Source organism: Colletotrichum acutatum, assembly GCF_030867785.1.
Source record: "Colletotrichum acutatum strain CBS 112980 chromosome Unknown BDZ83scaffold_63, whole genome shotgun sequence".
Taxonomy (NCBI): domain Eukaryota; kingdom Fungi; phylum Ascomycota; class Sordariomycetes; order Glomerellales; family Glomerellaceae; genus Colletotrichum; species Colletotrichum acutatum.
In genome coordinates this window covers 154632-174376 of record NW_026849057.1, presented here as the reverse complement: position 1 = coordinate 174376, position 19745 = coordinate 154632, and the positions used below count along the sequence as shown (strand labels likewise).

The 19745-nt window shown below is 53.6% G+C and overlaps 8 protein-coding genes across 8 annotated transcripts; 4 read left to right on the top strand and 4 right to left on the bottom strand.

The window, feature by feature from the left end:
• Nucleotides 1–332: 332 nt before the first annotated feature.
• BDZ83DRAFT_753391 (leucyl-tRNA synthetase) lies at nt 333–4040 on the top strand (the record flags this gene model as incomplete). Its single annotated transcript, XM_060514345.1, has 8 exons — nt 333–550; nt 602–689; nt 744–995; nt 1048–1174; nt 1227–1795; nt 1846–3013; nt 3060–3222; nt 3275–4040. 8 exons carry the CDS (start codon nt 333–335, stop codon nt 4038–4040), a joined length of 3351 nt encoding a protein of 1116 aa, XP_060363647.1.
• Nucleotides 4041–4951: 911 nt separating this feature from the next.
• BDZ83DRAFT_387864 (uncharacterized protein) lies at nt 4952–6097 on the top strand. The gene has a single exon (XM_060502757.1). It carries the CDS (start codon nt 5295–5297, stop codon nt 6015–6017), a length of 723 nt encoding a protein of 240 aa, XP_060363646.1. The 5' UTR covers nt 4952–5294; the 3' UTR covers nt 6018–6097.
• Nucleotides 6098–7080: 983 nt separating this feature from the next.
• Nucleotides 7081–7707, top strand: BDZ83DRAFT_652961 (uncharacterized protein; the record flags this gene model as incomplete). Its single annotated transcript, XM_060510576.1, has 2 exons — nt 7081–7492; nt 7553–7707. 2 exons carry the CDS (start codon nt 7081–7083, stop codon nt 7705–7707), a joined length of 567 nt encoding a protein of 188 aa, XP_060363645.1.
• A 493-nt stretch (nt 7708–8200) lies between these two features.
• Nucleotides 8201–8674, bottom strand: BDZ83DRAFT_652960 (uncharacterized protein; the record flags this gene model as incomplete). The annotated part of the gene is made up of 1 exon (XM_060510575.1): nt 8201–8674. One exon carries the CDS (start codon nt 8672–8674, stop codon nt 8201–8203), a length of 474 nt encoding a protein of 157 aa, XP_060363644.1.
• A 420-nt stretch (nt 8675–9094) lies between these two features.
• Nucleotides 9095–9456, bottom strand: BDZ83DRAFT_753389 (uncharacterized protein; the record flags this gene model as incomplete). The annotated part of the gene is made up of 2 exons (XM_060514344.1): nt 9095–9175; nt 9262–9456. The coding sequence occupies 2 exons, from the start codon at nt 9454–9456 to the stop codon at nt 9095–9097; spliced, it is 276 nt and encodes a 91-aa protein (XP_060363643.1).
• A 1009-nt stretch (nt 9457–10465) lies between these two features.
• Nucleotides 10466–12785, top strand: BDZ83DRAFT_580557 (ABC transporter transmembrane region 2-domain-containing protein; the record flags this gene model as incomplete). Its single annotated transcript, XM_060505363.1, has 4 exons — nt 10466–10990; nt 11053–11268; nt 11324–11997; nt 12059–12785. 4 exons carry the CDS (start codon nt 10466–10468, stop codon nt 12783–12785), a joined length of 2142 nt encoding a protein of 713 aa, XP_060363642.1.
• A 618-nt stretch (nt 12786–13403) lies between these two features.
• BDZ83DRAFT_387747 (uncharacterized protein) lies at nt 13404–16056 on the bottom strand. Its single transcript, XM_060502756.1, has 4 exons — nt 14833–16056; nt 14385–14699; nt 13825–14334; nt 13404–13768 (listed from the first exon to the last, which is right to left on the bottom strand). Exons 1-4 carry the CDS (start codon nt 15921–15923, stop codon nt 13720–13722), a joined length of 1965 nt encoding a protein of 654 aa, XP_060363641.1. The 5' UTR covers nt 15924–16056; the 3' UTR covers nt 13404–13719.
• A 1249-nt stretch (nt 16057–17305) lies between these two features.
• On the bottom strand, nt 17306–18986 carry BDZ83DRAFT_720573 (uncharacterized protein; the record flags this gene model as incomplete). Its single annotated transcript, XM_060512286.1, has 3 exons — nt 17306–17958; nt 18016–18352; nt 18402–18986. The coding sequence occupies 3 exons, from the start codon at nt 18984–18986 to the stop codon at nt 17306–17308; spliced, it is 1575 nt and encodes a 524-aa protein (XP_060363640.1).
• Nucleotides 18987–19745: the final 759 nt, after the last annotated feature.

The following is a 19745-nucleotide window of genomic DNA, read 5'->3' as shown; positions in this document are numbered from 1 at the left end:
TCGACCGCCACAGCACTCCAAACATCGGAGAGTGACCACTGACCCGACAGTACCCCGCCATAACCACCAAAGCCATCGCGGGGCACACTCAGCCTCGAAAAAAAACACCGGAGCTGCGACGAAATCTCCCCCACGTTTGGATCTGTGACTCAGTATCCTCGACAGCGACTATCTCGAAGGAGCACCAGCGACAACGCGATATCGAGCGTGACTCTCAATTTTCGGCGCAAGAGTCACCGTCGAATCACATAATACGCATTGGTCCTGGAATAGGCCTTGCGTATTTGCCTTCCCCGACAATTCCTGACCGAATCGAACGAGAACCCGCAATCATGGCCAACGAAGCTGCCAAGGCCCTCGAGGCCCTCCAGGTTTCCAAGACCAAGGAGCTCAAGGGAACTGAGAAACGTGACTTTTTGATCTCTCTCGAGAAGAAGTACCAGCGCAAGTGGTCTGAGGACAAGATCTTCGAGGTTGACGCCCCCTCCACCAAGGAGGTTCCCCTGCACTCCATTACCGCCGCCGAGCTGCGCGAGCAACAGCCCAAATGGTACGGTGCAATTGGATAGTACTACAGGAATAGGGGCTGACAAGTATACAGGATGGGATGTATGGCTTTCCCCTACATGAACGGTCGTCTTCACGCCGGTCACCTGTTCTCCGTGAGCAAGGTCGAGTTCGCCGCTGGTGTAAGAGAGCTCTCACAATGATGGAATTAGGGGGAAGCTAATGGATTGTCCTAGGTCGCTCGTATGCAGGGAAAGCGTGCCCTGTTCCCCATGGGATGGCACGCGACCGGTATGCCCATCAAGGCTGTTGCCGACAAGCTCAAGAACGAGGTTGCCTGGTTCGGCCGCGATTTCGAGGGCTACAAGGAGGAGGGAGTTGTCGTTGACGAGAAGCCTACTGATGCTAAGGAGGCCCGTGAGGACATCACCAAGTTCTCCACCAAGAAGAGCAAGGCCAATGCCAAGACTATCAAGGCCAAGTACCAGGTATGCATTGCTTATCTCGGCTCCATGTTGCACATCACTCACAGACAGACAGTTTCAAATCATGGAGGCCATGGGCATTCCGAGACAAGAAATTCACCTCTTCGCCGACGCGTCATACTGGCTGGATTTCTTCCCCCCTCTGGCTCAGGAGGATCTCACAAGCCTTGGCTTCAGAATCGGTCAGTCTTGAGCCATATGGCTGTAGAGATGGCATCAGCTAATCAAAACCAGACTGGCGTAGATCGTTCATCACCACCGAGGCTAACCCCTACTTTGATGCTTTCGTTCGCTGGCAGATGATCCGCCTCAAGGAGCTTAACAAGATCAAATTCGGCAAGCGGTACACCATCTACTCTATCAAGGATGGCCAGCCCTGCATGGACCACGACCGAGCTGAGGGCGAAGGAGTTGGCCCCCAGGAGTACACTGGCTTGAAGATGAAGGTCCTCGAGTGGGCCCCCAAGGCCGAGGAGGCCCTCAAGTCTCAGCTTCCCGCCGATGCGAATGTCTTCCTCATCCCCGCCACGCTTCGTCCCGAGACGATGTACGGCCAGAACGCCGTTTTCGTGTCTCCCAAGATCACCTATGGTGTCTTCAAGGCTACCGAGACGGACTACTATGTCATGACTGAGCGTGCTGCCCGCAACATGGCCTACCAGGGTCTCTTCCTCGCAGAGGGAGTTGTTGACGAGACTGCCAAGATTGACGGTTCCGCCCTTATTGGTACCCGCGTCAACGCCCCCTTCTCCGTCCACAAGGACGGCGTTCGCGTTCTTCCCATGGAGTCTATTCTGCCCACTGTACGTATGCCTCTTTTTCTATTGAACAATATATCTCTAACAATTCGCAGAAAGGTACTGGTGTCGTCACATCCGTTCCCTCGGACAGTCCTGCCGATTGGGTCATGACCATGGATCTTCGCAAGAAGGCCGCCTACTACGGCATCGAGCAGGAGTGGGCCGAGCTTGAGATCATTTCCATTATCAACACTCCTTCTGGTGACATGATTGCCAAGACCTTGGTCGAGCAGCTGAAGATCGCCTCTCCCAAGGACACTGTTCAGCTTGACAAGGCCAAGGAGACGGCTTACTCTGAGGGTTTCTACAAGGGAACCATGAACATTGGCGAATTCAAGGGCGAGTCTGTCGAGTCCGCCAAGCCCAAGGTCCGCCAGTCTCTCATTGACCAGGAACTCGCATTCGTCTACTCCGAGCCTGAGCGCAAGGTCGTCAGTCGTTCCGCAGACGACTGCATTGTTTCCCTGATGGACCAGTGGTACCTCGACTACGGTGAAGAGTCCTGGAAGAAGACTGCCCTTGACTGGGTTGAGAACACAGATGGCAAGGGCCTGAACACGTTCAGCCCTGAGACCAAGAACGCTTTCCAGGGTGTCCTCAACTGGCTCAACCAGTGGGCTTGTGCCAGATCGTACGGTCTTGGTTCCAAGCTGCCGTGGGACCCTCAGTTCCTCGTCGAGTCTCTCAGTGACAGCACCATCTACATGGCGTATTACACTATTGCTCCTTACCTCCATAAGGACATCTTTGGCAGAGAGCAGGGTACTGGTGCCATTGCTCCCGAGCAGATGAAGGATGAGGTTTGGGATTACGTCTTCTGCCGCCGCGAGCTTGACGACAAGCTCCTTGCCGAGTGCAAGATTCCCAAGGAGACTCTTGAGAGCATGCGCCGCTCATTTGAGTACTTCTACCCTCTCGACCTTCGCAGCTCTGGCAAGGATCTGATTGGCAACCACTTGACCTTCTTCCTATACATCCATCTGGCCATCTTCAGCCCCGAGTACTGGCCCAAGGGTATCCGTACCAACGGTCACCTGATGCTCAACGGTGAGAAGATGAGCAAGTCGACCGGTAACTTCATGACCCTGCAGGATGTAGCTCGCAAGTTTGGTGCCGATGCTGCCCGTATCGGGTTGGCTGATGCCGGTGACACCAACGGAGACAGCAACTTTGAGGAGGACGTTGCTAACCAGGCCATTCTCCGTCTCCACACTCTCAGGGGTATGTTTGTCTCCTTACGTTGCGATTATTATACTAATAGCAGTAGAATGGTGCGACGATGTCGTCAAGAACAAGAGCGAGCTCCGCACGGGCGAGTACAACTTCTTTGACAAGGTGTTCAACAACGAGATGAATGTTATTGCCAAGGAGGCCATCCACCAGTACTCCGAGACTGCCTACAAGCTGGCCCTGAAGGCGGCTTTCTACGAGTAAGTTCAGATACGTATCACCGTGATTTGCATTTCTAACATGTCTCAACAGCTTCAACAATGCCCTTTCCTTCTACCGTGAGAGCAGTGCCCTGTCCAAGATGCATGTCGACTTGGTCCTGCGCTACATTGAGCTCCAGGCTCTTCTCCTCGCTGTCATCGCGCCCCATTGGTCTGAGTCAGTCTGGGTTGAGATTCTGGGCAAGCCTACATCAATCCAGCAGGCGATATTCCCCGAGATTCCGGAGACGGACGCGGCTCTTACGGCGGCGAGAAAGTACATTTCGGTCACGGCTTCCAATGTCAACTCTGCCGAGTCCCTGCAGCTCAAGAAGAAGGCCAAGGGCAAGGAAACATCATTCGACCCCAAGAAGCCCAAGAAGCTCACCATCTTCATGAGCGAAAAGTTCCCGCAGTGGCAGCAGGCCTACATTGACCTCTTGAAGGAGATGTGGAACTCCGAGACCAAGTCCGTGGACGACAAGGCGCTCAACGGTAAGATCTCCAAGATGGGCGAGATGAAGAAGGCCATGCCGTTCGTCCAGGGTCTCAAGAGGCGTCTGCAAATGGGCGAGCCCGCGAGCGCTGTCCTTGAGCGCAAGCTGGCATTTGACGAGAAGGCCGTGCTCGTGGACATGATTGAGGGTCTCAAGCGCAGTGCCAACTTGGTCGAGGTGAAGATCATTGCTGTGGAGGAGGGCGGCAAGAAGGGCACTGATCTGGTTACCGGGGCTGTGGAGGAGAGCCTCGCGCCAAACGCTGAAGGCGCGGTACCGGGTGCCCCCAACTTTTTGTTTGCCAATGTTGAATTGTCATGAGTAGCGGGGTGCAAGGGACTGGGATAGACAGACTCCGAGAGAGTAAAATGGTAGCATGTTGGTGTGTCGTCACATGCCCATGTTGAGCCAAGCAAAAGGAAGCAAGACGAGGTTTTGATATCAATGAATACGATTTCTGTTCAATAGCAAACAGCTTGTTCCATTGGCAAATGTGAATGATTTGGAGGATGGGCTTTGAGCAAAGGCCGGGGCATGCAGGTCTAGTGCCGGACTTGACATGGGGTTCATCGGTGTAGATTGTGCGGAGACTTCGGATAGCTGGGCTGTCTGCGAGGCTGGTATACTTCGGACATTGCCTTTTTAGATCCATAGATGGAGCCAGAAGAATGGGACGCAACACTGGAGAATCATGAATGGAGAGGACGAGGAAAGATTCAGGCTTAGCTGTGGTCATTGGGTTGCGGCCTGAAAGCAAGGCTTTTCGAAGCTTGACTGAAAATCAGGGAATTGGGGCTCGGGAGTGAATTGTCAAGCGGCAAAGATTATGACAGAAGGCATGAATACTTTACTTTGAACATGCGTGGCCAGCCTGCAGATGAGAGAGCACAACGGTGTACTCCGTAGGAGAGTTTCCTTGATTCGTGGAAAGAAACAATGGCGTGGCTTGAGAAGTTCAAGAGGCGCGAAGGCCGTTGAAGTCGCACAGAAAACGTCAGGAAACGTGCTGGTGGTGGCTGGTGGGTCGAACGTTATGTGGCTTGATTGGATGATTGGCTCCATCGGTTGTGGAGGACACTGGAGGCGAGTGGCTGGGGTGATGCGGTGACGGCTGTCAAAAAAACGGGCAGTCGCGTTCTGGAGAGTGGAGAATGGAAGGAGGGAAAGAGGCATAGAGGGAGGGAAGGTGACTGGATGAGGAAGCAGGCGAGAATGCGGCAGAATGGGAAAACCTGGCAGGGACCCCTGCCAGGTTGCTCTCTCTCGCTTTCTCACCCTGGTCCCTGCCTCCTTCTTTTCCCATGACGAGGTCTTTCACCGTTGGTCACCGTCTGCCATCTGGTGTTTTCCATCCCCAGTTGGGCCTGGTCTGTCAACTCCAAGGAACTGGCCATGTTCGTCCCATCATCCATCGAATTGGCTTCGGCCTCGGATTCGACCACCACTACCACCACTACTCCCATTTGCCATGTTTCTCGAGAGAACCAAAGTCTTGGCCCTTGGAAGCTAGAAGAGAATGGTCTCACTCGGTGACTGGTTCGGTTCTAACGGGGCACAGTTAGCACGATGTGATTCATGGCCAGAGATCTCTGGCTTCGAGAGGGGTCACCGTGGGCCTGCCAATGCCATGCAATGGCCCGGCCAATCCAGGCACAAGGGGAGAGCCGTTGCAGCCGCTTTCCCTTTTTTCCCGCAGCATTTCACTGGGCCAGCCTCGATTCTCTCCGACTATCCTCAGCTGTCAGCCAACCACCCTGGCTGGCAGCCCAGGTTTGTTTTGCGGGATGCGTCTCCGGTTGCTACAGTGCCTCTTTACGGACCTCTTTCTCGTCTTTGCCAGCTGCAGCACCCGCTGGCCATGGTCGACGTATGACGCAACACAGCAGAGCACGGCATCGGGCGCAGAGTATCGCCAACATGGTCTTCCCCCATCCTTCTGGACGACCTGGACCCCGGCCTTCAGTACGACCACCTTTCTCTGCGAGCAGGAAAATCCGGGACAGCTGCAGCATACTGGACATGCTAGCAGAATGGCACAATGGGTGCTTACCTGATTCCTCATGTTTGCGCGCCTTCTGTCACCCAACCACCACCCTGGGCCGAGATGACGAGATGCTTCTTGTGCGATTGTGCAGGTTTGCGGGAACTCGGCAGACTAGCAACCGTTGGCAAGCGTCACTCTTCTTTTTCCTTCTGTCGAAGACGGACGGGCAGACGGGCAGACGGACGGATGGTGGATCTGGGTCGGTTGAGTTACCCCAGGATCAGGGCAGAAGTCTGCTTTGTGGGCGACTTTGAGCATCACTGCCATCGGAGCTTGGATTTTGGTGACTACGATCTACTGTCATTGGGAAGAATAAACTGATGGGCATTGCATCTGCCAATGAGAGGACATGGCAACAACATGAAACGAAAATTGAGGTGGTGGGGGAAACACACACGTCTGCTGCTGCGGCTCATCATTTGTGTTGCCATTGTTGTGTTTCGCCGTTGTTGCTCTTTGTTGCAAGTGAAGCCATCCCCAGCCATTTCACTACTGCGTATGCACAATTCAACCCATCAAAGTTTACCACGGTCATCCCAGCCTTCTTTCTCTTTCTGCTTCCCGAGGAGCAACCCACAAAGAGTCCACTTTTGGTTTCCTGGGTCGATGGACGACAACCCTGTCCTGTCTCGCCTTGTTCGGTTGCTTCCACCCTCATTCCACCCATGTCTGCGACCAGTCCGCATCTAGCACCAACAGGCCTGCAGGCAAGCGAACATGAATGATGTGGTTTGGTCTGAGAATCTGGTCTGGGACTGTGTACAAGGCCTGGCCGATCAAGGTCTGCGGTACAACTGTTCAAGGCCCAAAAGCAGTCCCAGGTCGGGTTTCCCTGCTTGATGCTTCACCCAGGCGCCCCGCATACAGCTTGCCCACCTCACCACCAATACGACCCCTGGTAACCAAGCTACCAACCCTCTGCTTTCTTGAACCCCCAGTGACGGTGCCGTCACGGCACCCCTCGTCGAGATGATGTCGTGCAAAATCGCCATTCTTGGCATCACTGCTGTCACCGACTCGTAGCCTGTAGCACACAATGTCCTGTGTACGTCGTACCTAGTCGTACGGCCTGGGCTTTACTCGTCACGCAGACCCTCACTCCCGTCTTGTAGTATATATCTCCCACCCAGTCTCATTCAAGTCGAAATCTTTTTGCTCTTCATCCGCAACAACGAGTTCAGAACATTTCACTCCTACTTCTCGCCTCATCTCATCAACAAGAGCCTCGGCTTTCGAGCTAAATCAGTCGCTTCTCTTTCCGATCTCTCATCAACGGCTCTTAAGCTTCTTCCCTCCAAACAACACCAATAAGCCAAAATGCGCTCCTTTGCCATCCTCTCCGCTGCCGGCCTCGCCGCCGCCCAGTTCACCTCCATCGTCATCACCGACGGTATCACGGCCACCGTGACCCTCCCGGTCTTCCCTGAGCCCACCGCTACCGCCATCGTGACCGAGACCGTTCCATTGACCACCGTCACTGCCTCCCCCGAGCCTTCGGTCTCCACCACCGTGACCGTTCCGGAGGGCACCACTACCGTCTCCGAGGGCCTCACCACCGTCCCGGGAGGAGGCTTGACCACCACCACTCAGGTTGTCGTCAGCGACCCTCCCGTCACCGTGACGACTCCCATCGTCGTTCCCACCGGCACTGACCCCGTCGAGACTCTCCCCACCATCACGGACTCTGCCATTCCTTCCATCACCGTCGTCATTCCTCCCATCATCAACAGTGAGTCTCACCTCTTGCCCTGATTCTGGAAAACCAATTGGACTAACATGACCTTTTTAGCTACTCTCTCAACCCTCACCCAGACCTACTTCACCTCATCCCCCAACGCTACCACCACCGGCCCTGTCACCGTGCCCACCGCTGCCGCCGACAAGGTCCAGAGCTCTGCTGCTGGCCTCATCGCCTTTGGCATTGCCAGCTTCTTCCTTCTGTGAGGGAATTTCCCTGAGATTCGGGACTTGGAAAGCATGATGGAATAATGGGTTTAACGCTTGAATGACGATAAGCGCGGTGCACACACTCACACACTTACTTGACATGGAATTCATGAGGAAGCAAAACAGCACTTGTTTTGGACATGTATTATGACTCCTTTTAACGGCTTGGAGCAACGGCGTTGGATATTCTGCATACGATGATGAACCATGGTCATCATGAGATAGCATTAATACTGCTAATTAATTTTTTCAAATAAATACTTTCACATACATTGTGCCCATTGCTTGTGACTCTTGACTATTTGAAATCCAAGATTGTCGCCGCAGAGACTACGTAGAGAACGTCTCTCCGTACATATGTATACTTGATATCAAGACAAAAAGGAAGGAACTACTAAAAGAGTTCACTCCCCCGGTAGCGAACGGGCGCTACATCTCTGGGTGCACATGCTGGGATTCTTGTCAACTCGAACTCGGGACCTCTGAGCCTTCACCGATTAGGCTGTTCGTGGACTTGAACCACTCTACCACCCAGCCAGTTTTGACCAGACCCCCAAGGGGGCGCCTGCTGGCTGGTGACGGGAATGGACTCGGTGGGATAGAATGCTTCTTCTGTGTATTCACTCATGTGCTTTCGGGCGGTTGGAAAGGTTATCGGGACCAAGGTAAGGTAAGGTGAGCTAGGTACGGTACCCAAGTTGAGAATATCTGCCACCGTGGTAAATGATAGCCTCCTTCCCCTTCTTCTTGACCCTGAGCTTTCTCCTGTAGCGCCATCCACCTTCAACTCTGACAACCAGGTAGTTCTGGCAAAGACTTCCACGGCATCCGCGCCATTCCCTCGGCCTGCCCAAGGTAGCCGCACTTGGAAGTGCGACAGCCCATCAGCGCATACCCAGCAAACAGCGGCGCGGCACGATGCCCAGTATCCCACTTTTGTCCAAAGAACAGGCTCGCGTTGCATCTTTCATGTAGAAAATGTTTGCCTACACTGTTACCTCTGCGGCACAATGCAATCTCCTCTTTCCCCGTAACATGTGAACAGAGCAAGAAGCAGAGCAGAATCCTTTGTACGCCGTGACACGTAATCAAGTCTTGTGATACGCGGGCGGCTAGGGTATTTGTCTGACATAGAGGCTGCCTCCCGAGTAGGTACCCGAACTTGGGCTCTCAAGTGGCAATCTGCTGCCTCCTGGAAGTTCCGTATTTAACGAGGCTCATTTGCGGGAGCTTGTATCTGCGGTTGTATTCGCTGGCTCGGCGCTTGGATGATGAGCTTGGCTGGCGGCGCAGCGCGACCATCCGCTGGAAGGGCTCCTCGCACAGTCGGAGCAACCTTGTCATGGCGCGGCGTTCTATTATGGGATCCGAAGATAGTCCTTCTTCAAGCGGCAACGGGGATTTGAGCGGAAGCCTCCTCTACAGCGGGTTCGGCTTCATCTTCGGGGTCCTCAGGGAGGTCGTCCTGAAATTTGCGATTACATGTTAGCGATACACCTCTCTCGCGAAATCTCCGTATGGGTCCTAAGATTGCGGACGGATAGGGCTTACCTTATCAAAGATGACGCGAATCATGAGACTGCAGCTGGGACACACGGCAATGTCCTCGTCGTCGCGCAGGTCGGCCAGGGCGATTTGGAACTTGTCGCCGCAGGGGCAGGGGTAGTGGTAGATCTGCATGTCCTCGTCAAAGGTCATGTCCTCGATCTCGATCTCGTCGTAGATGGAAATGTTGTCGTCGGACATTTTGGCGTAGTTATTGGCTCGGTGCGCGTGCAGAGTATTGCGGACTAGTCTTGCTGGAATGATGGCGATGGAGTCATTCAAGTTGAGGGGTGCCAAGCCGACTTGGAAGAAAAAAAAGATAAATAGACAAAAAAAAAAGCTGCGGGAGGAGTTGCCCCGCGATGTGGCTGGTGAATCAGTTCGGGGAAGTCAAGCCACATCTGATTAGATAATTACGCCTCAGGCACAAAAGCCAAAGAACCCCAGAGCACAAATCACATGCCATCGGCAGCCAATTCACATGGGAACGGGACCAAAGGGCCATTTTCCGGGGTTGGCCAATCACATCGGTCGCCGCTACGGGGTCGCTCTTCTCCAGTACCCATGTACCGTGTCACTCCGGGGAGCCGAGGGACAGAGAGGTCTACCAGCGCCAGCTTTCCCCCATTTTCCCCCAGCGGAATCCAATGGCTGAATCTGCCCAGTGCTGAATCAGAACAAAGACCCGAGCCGCCGAAGCGGTCCAGTGTCATTTTAACATTTTGGCTGCTGAATCTGGAAGCGGAAGGGGACTCGATTTGGCACCTTACCTACCTACCGCTACCCCCCCAAGGGCCCCAGCCAAAAGCCTCGTCCGAAGGAACAGCCGTGTGACACTCAACCCCAAAGCACCCGCCACCAGCTATGGCCGTTATCAACATCATCGTCTTCCCCTTCCTGACCGATTTCGAACACCTTTGATATTGTCCTTTGCGATATTCCCCGCGATTTCTTGACGATTAACGGATCTCGATCGAAATACCACTACGAATGCGACTGAAGATACAGTCCCAGCGTCAACCGACGGACGTTCCCCCACAGCCGCCGGTGTGACGTAGCCGCGGCATCTCGTCCATCTTCACAAGCAACACAACCACGACCCTCATCTCCTCCAAAAGACATTGCAAGACGGCAAAGAACTCGGGATCGCCGTCAATAATCTAGCGGCGCGCGCGCGCAGAGACACCACCCCGCGAAACCACCGCCCACAATGGCCGCCCAATCCAAAGTCTCCCTCGGGCTCCCCTCAAACCGCACAGTCCGCAACCTCGCCCTCCAGCTCACCCAGCTCTACCTCCAAAACCGGACGCGCATCTCCCGCGCCGTCTGGATCACCCTCTTCGTCGCCCTCGCGAACCGTATCCGCCGCGCCATCTCGGACCAGAAGGCCGCCTCCGCGCGCGAGGCCGCCGCGCGCGAGTCCCGCGCCACCGTCGCCGCCCCCTCCGACGAGGATTTGACCAAGAAGCGCAAAAAAGTCGAGCTCAACCGCGAGTTCTTCCGGTCCCTGCTGCGCTTGCTCAAGATTGTCATACCGGGATGGCGGAGCAAGGAGGCTAGGCTGCTTATCAGCCATTCCTTCTTCCTTGTTGTCAGGACGTTGATCAGTCTCAAGGTCGCGGCCATGGACGGCGCCATTGTCAAGAGTTTGGTCAAGGGTAACGGGCGTGAGTTCTTGATGCGCATTGTTTGGTGGATGTTGATTGCTATCCCTGCGACATTTACAAACTCAATGGTATGTCAGCTTTGTGCCCCGAATGCCCCCCTTGTTGAAGTGGTGCTGATATGATGTGGCAGTTGTCCTACCACCAAGCGGAGCTGTCACTCAAGTACCGGACGCGGTTGACGCAGCATATTCACGACAAATACCTCTCGAAGCTCACATTTTACGGCATCTCTGCCCTTGACGACCGGATAAACAACCCCGACCAGCTGATTGCCGTCGATGTCGCCAAATTCTCAAACAGCTTGGCCGAGCTCTTCAGCAATCTCGCAAAACCCGTCCTGGATATGGTACACACTCTCCCCTTCAGACTCCCCTATCAAACGCAAAACTAACAGCAGGTAGACGATCTACACGCACTCGCTCTCGCGCAGCGTAGGCGGCGAAGGCGTCGTCTCAATGGCCCTTCTTGTCCAACTCTCCGCAAACGTAATGCGCGCCCTCACCCCGCCATTTGGCAAATACGTAGCCGACGAGGCCCGCCTCGAAGGCGAGTTCCGCTTCCAGCACTCGCGCCTCATCGACCACGCCGAAGAGGTCGCCCTCTACTCGGGCCACGAGGCCGAAAAGGACACCCTGGACAAGGGATACTTCACCCTCATCAAGCACGTAAACTACATTCTCCGCCGCCGTTTCTACCACGGCTTCATGGAGGACTTTGTCATCAAGTACTTTTGGGGCGCTCTCGGCCTGCTGCTCTGCTCCGTGCCCGTCTTCGTCAAGATGCCAGGCCACATTGCCATGAACATGGGTGACCGCACTGAGAGCTTCGTCACCAACCGCCGGATGTTGCTGTCGGCCTCTGACGCGTTTGGCCGCATCATGTTCTCGTACCGCGAGATCATGGAGTTGGCCGGTTACACCTCGCGCGTCGACTCCCTCCTCGAGGTCATGAACGACATCCGCGCCGGCCGCTTCGAGAAGAAGCTCGTCTCCAGCTCGGGCACTGAGAACAACGAGGCCGTCCTCAAGGGCCGCGGCACCGTCGTCGAGAGCAAGGACATTCAATTCATCAACGTGTAAGTTACAATTCTACCAACTCCCAACCATCCTCAAACGCATACTAACACTTCAAAACAGTCCCATCATCTCCCCCAACGGCGACGTACTCATCAAGGCCCTCTCCTTCTCCCTAAAACAAGGCGACCACCTCCTCGTAGTCGGCCCCAACGGCTGCGGCAAATCCTCCCTCTTCCGCATCCTCGGCGGCCTCTGGCCCGTCTACGGCGGCACCGTCCACAAACCCCCCTTCTCCGACATCTTCTACATACCCCAACGCCCCTACCTCTCCCGCGGCTCCCTCCGCCAACAAATCACCTACCCAGACTCCCTCCGCCAGATGCGCGCCAAGTCCGTCACCGACGCAGACCTCCTCTCCATCCTCTCCCTCCTCGGCCTCGAGCACCTCCCCGAACTCTATCCAGAGGGCTGGGACGCCGAAGCCGAGTGGCGCGACGTCCTCTCGGGCGGCCTGCAGCAGCGCGTCGCCATGGCGCGGCTATTCTACCACCGGCCCCGCTACGCCATCCTCGACGAGTGCACCTCCAGCGTCACCCTCGAGACGGAAAAGGTCATGTACGATAACGCCAAAGCGCTGGGCATCACCCTCATGACCGTCAGCCATCGCCGCAGTCTGTGGAAGTACCACAGCCGCATCCTCCAGTTTGACGGGCAGGGCAACTTTGTCTTCACCAAGCTCGACGCCGATCGCCGGCTCAAGCTCGAGGACGAGAAGGAGGACCTGGAGGTCTTGCTGCGGCAGGTACCTGAGATTGAGAGGCGTATTGCCGAGTTGACAGCCGCTTAGAAGGCGGCGTTGTTTCATGTCCTCCTATCTATAGTGGTTCTCATAAGTGAGGTTTTGGGTGCATTTTCTTCAGTTAGTTATTGATGATGGAAAGGGAGGCGAACCTCGAATGAAGAAAGCATGATTTGATGGGTTTTGGGCGATGGTCTTATTTTTGCAAATTTTGTACACAAAGGTTTGTAGACACAATACCTACAGAGGATACGGCGTAGAACAGGATAGGCAAATCGAGAGAAATAATACCACAACTCACAACTTCTCTGTGCATTCGAACTAGCCCAACTCATGGCCAGGCTTGACATTCGCAAATACAGGTCAGGTATGAGAAATCCATATGCTTGAGATCTTGGCTCATCCTCTGAAGCTGGTCATTTTCCCTCAAAGCGACTTGGAAATACAGGACTCCACGTTTGTCCAACTCAATGCTAATGGTGAGTGAGCTGGCAGCTGCCATCTACTTGAGATGTACATAGATGTCTTCTCTACCTGCTCCAAAGACATGCATGCCATCAACGTCCATCATGGGTATCAAAGCTGGATAATTCCGCGTCCTCGTCAATCAATCAACAAGATTGGTCGGATGGAAGCGGCAGTTCTCGCTATGTATGCTGTTGTCAAGCAGTATAATACGCTTATGATCCGCCCCGCACTCGTAGCAGAACTCGTGCTTGCACTTAGAACCTAGAAATGGGTCTCTAGGTTAGATAGTTCTTGACTTTGCCTCCAATTTTTTGCTTTGCTACAAGCGCTATGGCTCACTCTCTGGCCTAGACTTGAGGCCCAGGACCTCGGCATCGAACGCTGTGCGACCGTTCCCAAGTAGAGTAACAGCCCCAACAGAACTCGTAGCGGCATTTGATGCCTGCGATGATGTTGGCTTCAGTTTGACAGAAATAACGCGACGATAATCAAGTGGACAGGGGTGAATAGGGGGTCAAACGTGAGAGACACAAGAACAAGGACACTTACAAGTCATGTGCGAACTACCAAGTTCCCGTCAGCTTCGCTTCTTGTTCTGAGGTCATAGGAGGACACTTACCAGCCAGAGTTCTTCTCAATTGCCCATCCACAACCAGGGCAAGGCTTTGTTGTCTGGCTAACGGTCACTCGGCTTTGCTCTTCCTCTGCTTTTCGGCGAGCGGCAACCTTCCTCGCCAGAGCTACGGCCTTTCGGGCTCTTTCCCGTTCGGCGCGCTCTCTAGCCTCATTCTGCTGAATCTCGGCTTGTTGTTCGGCCATGAGACCTTGCGCCATTGCCCGATCGGCATCCTCTTGCGCCTGTCGCGCCGAATCGAACTCATCATATTCCATCTCGATGCGCGAGCGGAAGTTTTCTGGGTCTTGAAGCAGCGCATCATACTCCTGACACGACAGGTTCTCGTGCCATGTCACGTTATGGCTGAAACAAGACCGCTGACCGCAATGCAAACATGTCACAATCGGCTGCTCTCCGCCGGTATCGTGAAGTTGGCCCGAGCCACAATTTGCAGTACACCAAATGAACTTATCAGCTTCAGCCATGGCAGCGCGAAGAGCCAAAGCCTCGTAACTTAGAAGATGTCAGTATTTTAACACCCAAGAGAGTTTAAGGAGGCTTACCGGGCAAATGTCTCTTCGTCTGCGTACTTCTGAATGTCGACGTATTCTAGCAACTCGCGGCATTCTGGGCATTGTATTTCGGTCCACAACTTGCTGTTCAAATCTGATTTGATGGACATTTGGAGGCACTCCAGACATGCTTCTGGCGGGTGGTTACACGTTGGAGTGACACTGAGGACGGGAAAGGACGAAATATCTCTTGTCTCCGCGCAAATCGGGCATTCTCGAGAACCGCCCAGGTCATTAGCTGGTAGTCTTTGCCTGGTAACAACAACGTCTGTTGTGTCTGCTGCCTTGTGATATCTCTGACCGAAACTGGGACTCGTCAGCAATGTCGAACTAAAGCACGAACGTCGACAATTAGAACTGTCAACTCTAAGTTGCCCACTTTCGAGTCCATTGATAAAGGCTGACAAAGAGTATCAATTGAGCTCGAGGGTGCATTTACCTGAAATCATCAGCTCCGAGATCCGTGGAGCGAGACCCCGATGCTGAATCTTGCCTGCGCAGAAACGCAACCGTCATTGCTTGCTCCTTCTGCTCAAGGAGCTCGACATAGGGGTTGTTGGAAGCCAACGGCACGACCTTTGATGTTGATCTTGACCGTGTGGGCGGCGATAGTACTGGTGGAGTACTAGCCGTGGTGCTGGAGCTGCCGCCTGTGGTCTGTGGTGAAAAGGGCGAAACATCGAAATCCTCAAGAATAGACGCTGGTATTGGTCGGTAGCCCCTTTGTGGTGGTGGGGTAGAGGAAGATGGGATCGCAGCCTCTGTAACTGTGGCTGTAGACTTGGCTACAGGCAGTGGGAAGTCGAAGTCTGCTAGAATATCGGCGCTTATAGCGCGGTAGTAGTTGACCCGACGTGGAACTTCTGGTAAGGGAGCTGGTGATTGAGGCTGATCGTGACTGGCGTGCCGTACTGATGTGCCTTGCTCGTGGCTTGCGCTGTTTGATCCGTCAACATCCATAGCCAGCCCCCAGTCGTATGCCGGGGCAGGATCGAGACCATCGCTGTCAAAGCCTCCCACTAAAGAGGGATTGGCACTGGAATGATAGCTTGGTGGTAGTCCGCTGTTTGGGGGAGCGAACATCTTCGTTAAGGGGAAGTCTTCGTCATGTGGTACGAATCTTGGTGATGAATCGCTTGATGCGTCTATTTGCTTCCGGTGAGAGCTTTCTTCTGGGGCTATTATTGCGGGAATAGCTACTTGTGTCGCCGTCAACGCTCTTGGAACGTCTATGGAGCGCTCTGGAGTTTCTTCAACAAGAAAGTGTGCAGTCAATAAATGAGACGTCGCAGGGGTTGAAGTAAGACGAGACGCGAACTTCGTGTGCGACTTTGGAGAAGGAGAGTCGGATCTAAGAGACGAGGTGGTATGGCTCTCTTCCGTGGTGTTGTCTAGCCGTCCTCCGCGCGGTGAAGGAGACCTTCGAGAGGGGGGCATGGATGTGTTTGATTCGGACTCTGACGAACTGTTTGTTGTTTGCGGATCGTGTTGAAATGCTCCAGTGAATCTTCCCTTCAACGATCGAAACATGCTGAAAGGGCGGCAAGCTTGCTGGGATGTCCCTGCTGACTGCTTGGAGTTCAACTCGGACCTTCAACCTTGCATCGCCGTCCGAGCATAGAGCTGATGCAGAAAGGCCACGAGAGAACGTGTTCGCAGTGCGGCTGGACAGTTCAAGAGCTGGGTACCTACCAGCGCAGACAGAGTGACCACAAAAGTAAAGGGTGAGTAACAGAGGCTGGTCACAGAACCTTTTTCAGACGAACGTTGGATGGCGACTCTAACGGCGATGTGTCTTCAGAGACGAAATCGGGACGCGGAATATAGGCTCAATGGCCTATGATCATACGTCTTGTGGCTGCTAAGAGAAGTGTAATGCGGTGCTCGCGATTTTCCAGGCTGTATATGGTGTATCGCAGCTTGGCTCAATCTTGTGATGGCGTTCGGAATGAATGATGACGGCGGGCGCATGAGGCAACGAACTGGAAGCGCATCAGATGGGGCCGAACGAGGGGCGTTGGCGAACCTTGAAGGTGGAAGGAGTTCCAGATTAACGTCCAAGTGGTTCATGCCATGGTCAGACAGCTCCGAGGCGGACCTGCCTTGTATGTTTCTTCCACTTTGGGGATGCGATGTATGTCTATCGCAGGCAAGTACCACTGGAGGAGGCAGATGTACCTACCAGAGGTTCAGAGGTACCTGGGCGTCCCCCCACAGGTCGCCAGTACCCGCCCGCTAGCGCATGTCACTGCCCGTTGCCCGTCCCTAGCGGCAGCTGGCCACCTGTTAAGCCTTGCTCAACCCCGCCGAAGTCAATGGGCAGACTTCGTAACGATGGCGGCCGGTTTTTGGATACAAAGTTGATCAACCTGATAGTTCGCCTACTTGCCCAAGCCCAATTGAAAGACAGAGCAAACTTACATGCACTTGTCTTTCTTGAATCTCTTTGACTTGCCCCAGCCTCAGATCCAGAGGATAAACCGAGTGGTTGGATCTATGGGAAATTCGCTGTGCAACTCTTTTTGGGACACCTACACAAGGCTCCAAGAACCCTGTCAGCGAACATAAGCCTCACGAAAATGTCAATTATAATAGCCTCTTGTCCCCCATGTAGATTTGATACCTCGCGAGGGTTTTTCAATCACGCAGTGATACCTTATTCGATCTACACCACAAAAATGACCCATGGGAACCAATCCAGGGAATAATCAAGTCAACGCACTGCGCCTAGAGATCATGTACTTTGGCTGTCAGTAATATTTTCTACTCGGGTATATCAAACAAACTAGTTCCGTACCACCTTATATGCAATTCAAACGTGTTTCGGCAATCCTTTTACAGCAAATGTGCTTTAATAGCGATGCTAGTGTAGGTAGCGAACGGAGGATAATAGTGTGCGATACCCAGAGCTCCTAGCCTCCCCAACGGAAGTTTGTCCATCCACCGGCTTCCTGCCTCTCTCGGTCGCTCTTAGCATAGTAAAGGTGACTCAAAAGCGTACGATCCCCATTTTCCTGGAATCTGTCACGCTTTTCTTGCGGTCCCCACGCCACCAACATCTGTTGACGTCGCACAAGCTGAGGTTCCTTGATGACATCCTTGCGGCCAATCTGTCGCATGTATAGCGCCGGCGTGAGAGTGCAAACGTTGAGCAGGTGGTGATACAGCTCCTTCTTGGTAGGCCGCGGGTCAATCCTTGCCAAATTGAAAGCCTTGCGATTCAGGAGTATGTTCTTGCAGTCGAGGTCTTGCAAATTGTCGAGAAAGTCGGTTGACGTTTGCATTTCGCCGTCCCCGCCCCAAACTATGTATGGATTGATGTCGAAATAGAAATGGTTGGTGGAGACCTGAATCTTCTCATACAATTGCATCGCCGGCTTGATGCAGATCTGTTCAAAGCTTCTGTAAAATGCATCTATCTTATCTCTCCGGCAGAAGATTTTGAAAATGCTCGCGAGTTCGATCGTGAGCTCGCGCAATTTCTTTTCCCGGCAGCCCTTGAAGTCGCGGGAGCTCAAGATCGCATTGTAAGCTTCTGCCGTCCAGGTTCGTATTGCGAAGAGATCTGCAGCATGAGTCAGTACAGAAGTTCAAAGAGAATCATGCAAGAATATGCTCGTACCTCGCTTTGGGTCGACGTGATTCTGGAGCGCTGTTTCCACAAAGCTGAGAACTTCGACATAGTTGACGATGGAGCCATACATAACTTTTTGGAAAATGTTCTCGTTGATGAATCTCATAATGGTTGCAACAACAATGTCCTCGTCCGTTTCTGGAAAGACTGCGCCATGAACCAGGTCAGGATACTGGTGTATGACCTGCTTCAACTTGAGGGCATCGCTAGGCCTCCTGCGGGCAGCCGCCATTAGGTCCTCAACCCCCTTTTCATGGTCATCCAAATAGGGATCCATGAACTTGGAAACCCAATCACTGATACCCTCGATGAGATCATCGTATTCCTATCGGATTGTCAGACGACTTTCGCTGGGTATCTCGGCAGGTACTTACGCGCCCAACTTCTTCAGGAGTGAGCTCTTTGCGGTAGGGCTGAAGACTAAAGATGTGAGATTGGGCATCTCTGAGTTGTTCTTTCAAAGCCGCGTTCTCGGTGCTGAGCTCATTGATTTTTGAAGCAAGAGGTGCCGTGTCTTTCTCAATTTCTGTAATAGTCGAGTTTACGGTAGACTTGATCTCGCCTATCCTCCGCTCTGCTCGTTCTACCTTCTCCTCGGCAATCTCAGCTCGAGCCGTTGTTGACTTGAGCCTGTGGCGCAGTTCCATGATTCCACGACGTAGCAGAAAGTCGTCGCTGGCCTCTGCCTCGTCTTCGCCGTCGCGTGCATTGGGGAGAACGTCTTTTTCGGAAAATTCTCTCGATGGCGAGGAAATGTCAGCACCAATGTCGATCAGATCGCATTCGACAAAAGAAGATGATGTGACGGTCGAAGAAGGCGATAGATGATGACGAGGAGAACTGGACGTAGGATAATTGTTGAAACGAGTGGCAACGAGGCCTTTGGGTAGAGCTTGCCTTGGTCCGCTGCTTTGAGCCCCGTTCTCCGGAGCAGGCATCTCGACCTTGGTGAAGCCCATCGTCTCAGTGTTAGAAGTCGCGTATGGGCTGGCCGGCTCTGCTGTGGCAGTTGCTTGATTATTGGGGGCCTGACTGTAGGTAAGTCCCGAGTCGTCGAGGATTATGACACCAGCATCAACGTCGAGGTGTCTCTTGTCCGGGATGGGTGGTTTTTGGCCCTCGCGGTGCTGCGGAAGAGTCGGGTCTACCTGTCTGAGATTCTCCATTATGCCAAAGAGTGTTCCTTGAAGGTGGTAGCAATGGACAAGATGTTTGGATGAAAAGAGAGGTCCGAGTCTACCTGTGCATCAGAAGAATGGCCTAGATGCAGAAATGAGATGAGATGTTACCGAAGAAGAGGCCTGAGGGAAGCTGCACGGACAAAAAGAAGGAAGATTCCAGTGTCATGAGGAACCTACCGAAGGTCGAGTACTCAGGTAAAGCACCTTGGGTACCTGGAACTGCGGCCTGTCATGCTCGGCCCAGGACCAAAGGTCAAGGTCATACATCAGACCTCATTGTGTGATGAAATCCTGAGGCTGTCCAGAATGGGGATCCCGGAAGAACACCCTCGACCCTCTCGAACATTTTTGGCACTTGATTGAGCTTGTAGTCAGCTTCTCATGGGCTTGCCTTGGTACCAGTAGGGAACAAGGCAGCTTTCGGTGAAGGAGGACTGTTGCTGCATTGGAAGCTGCCTGCCCGCCCGAGTATCCCCGCCAAGTGGGGGCGAATAACGATGGGTGGGGCACTTCCAAATACGTACCTTTAAGGCTGAC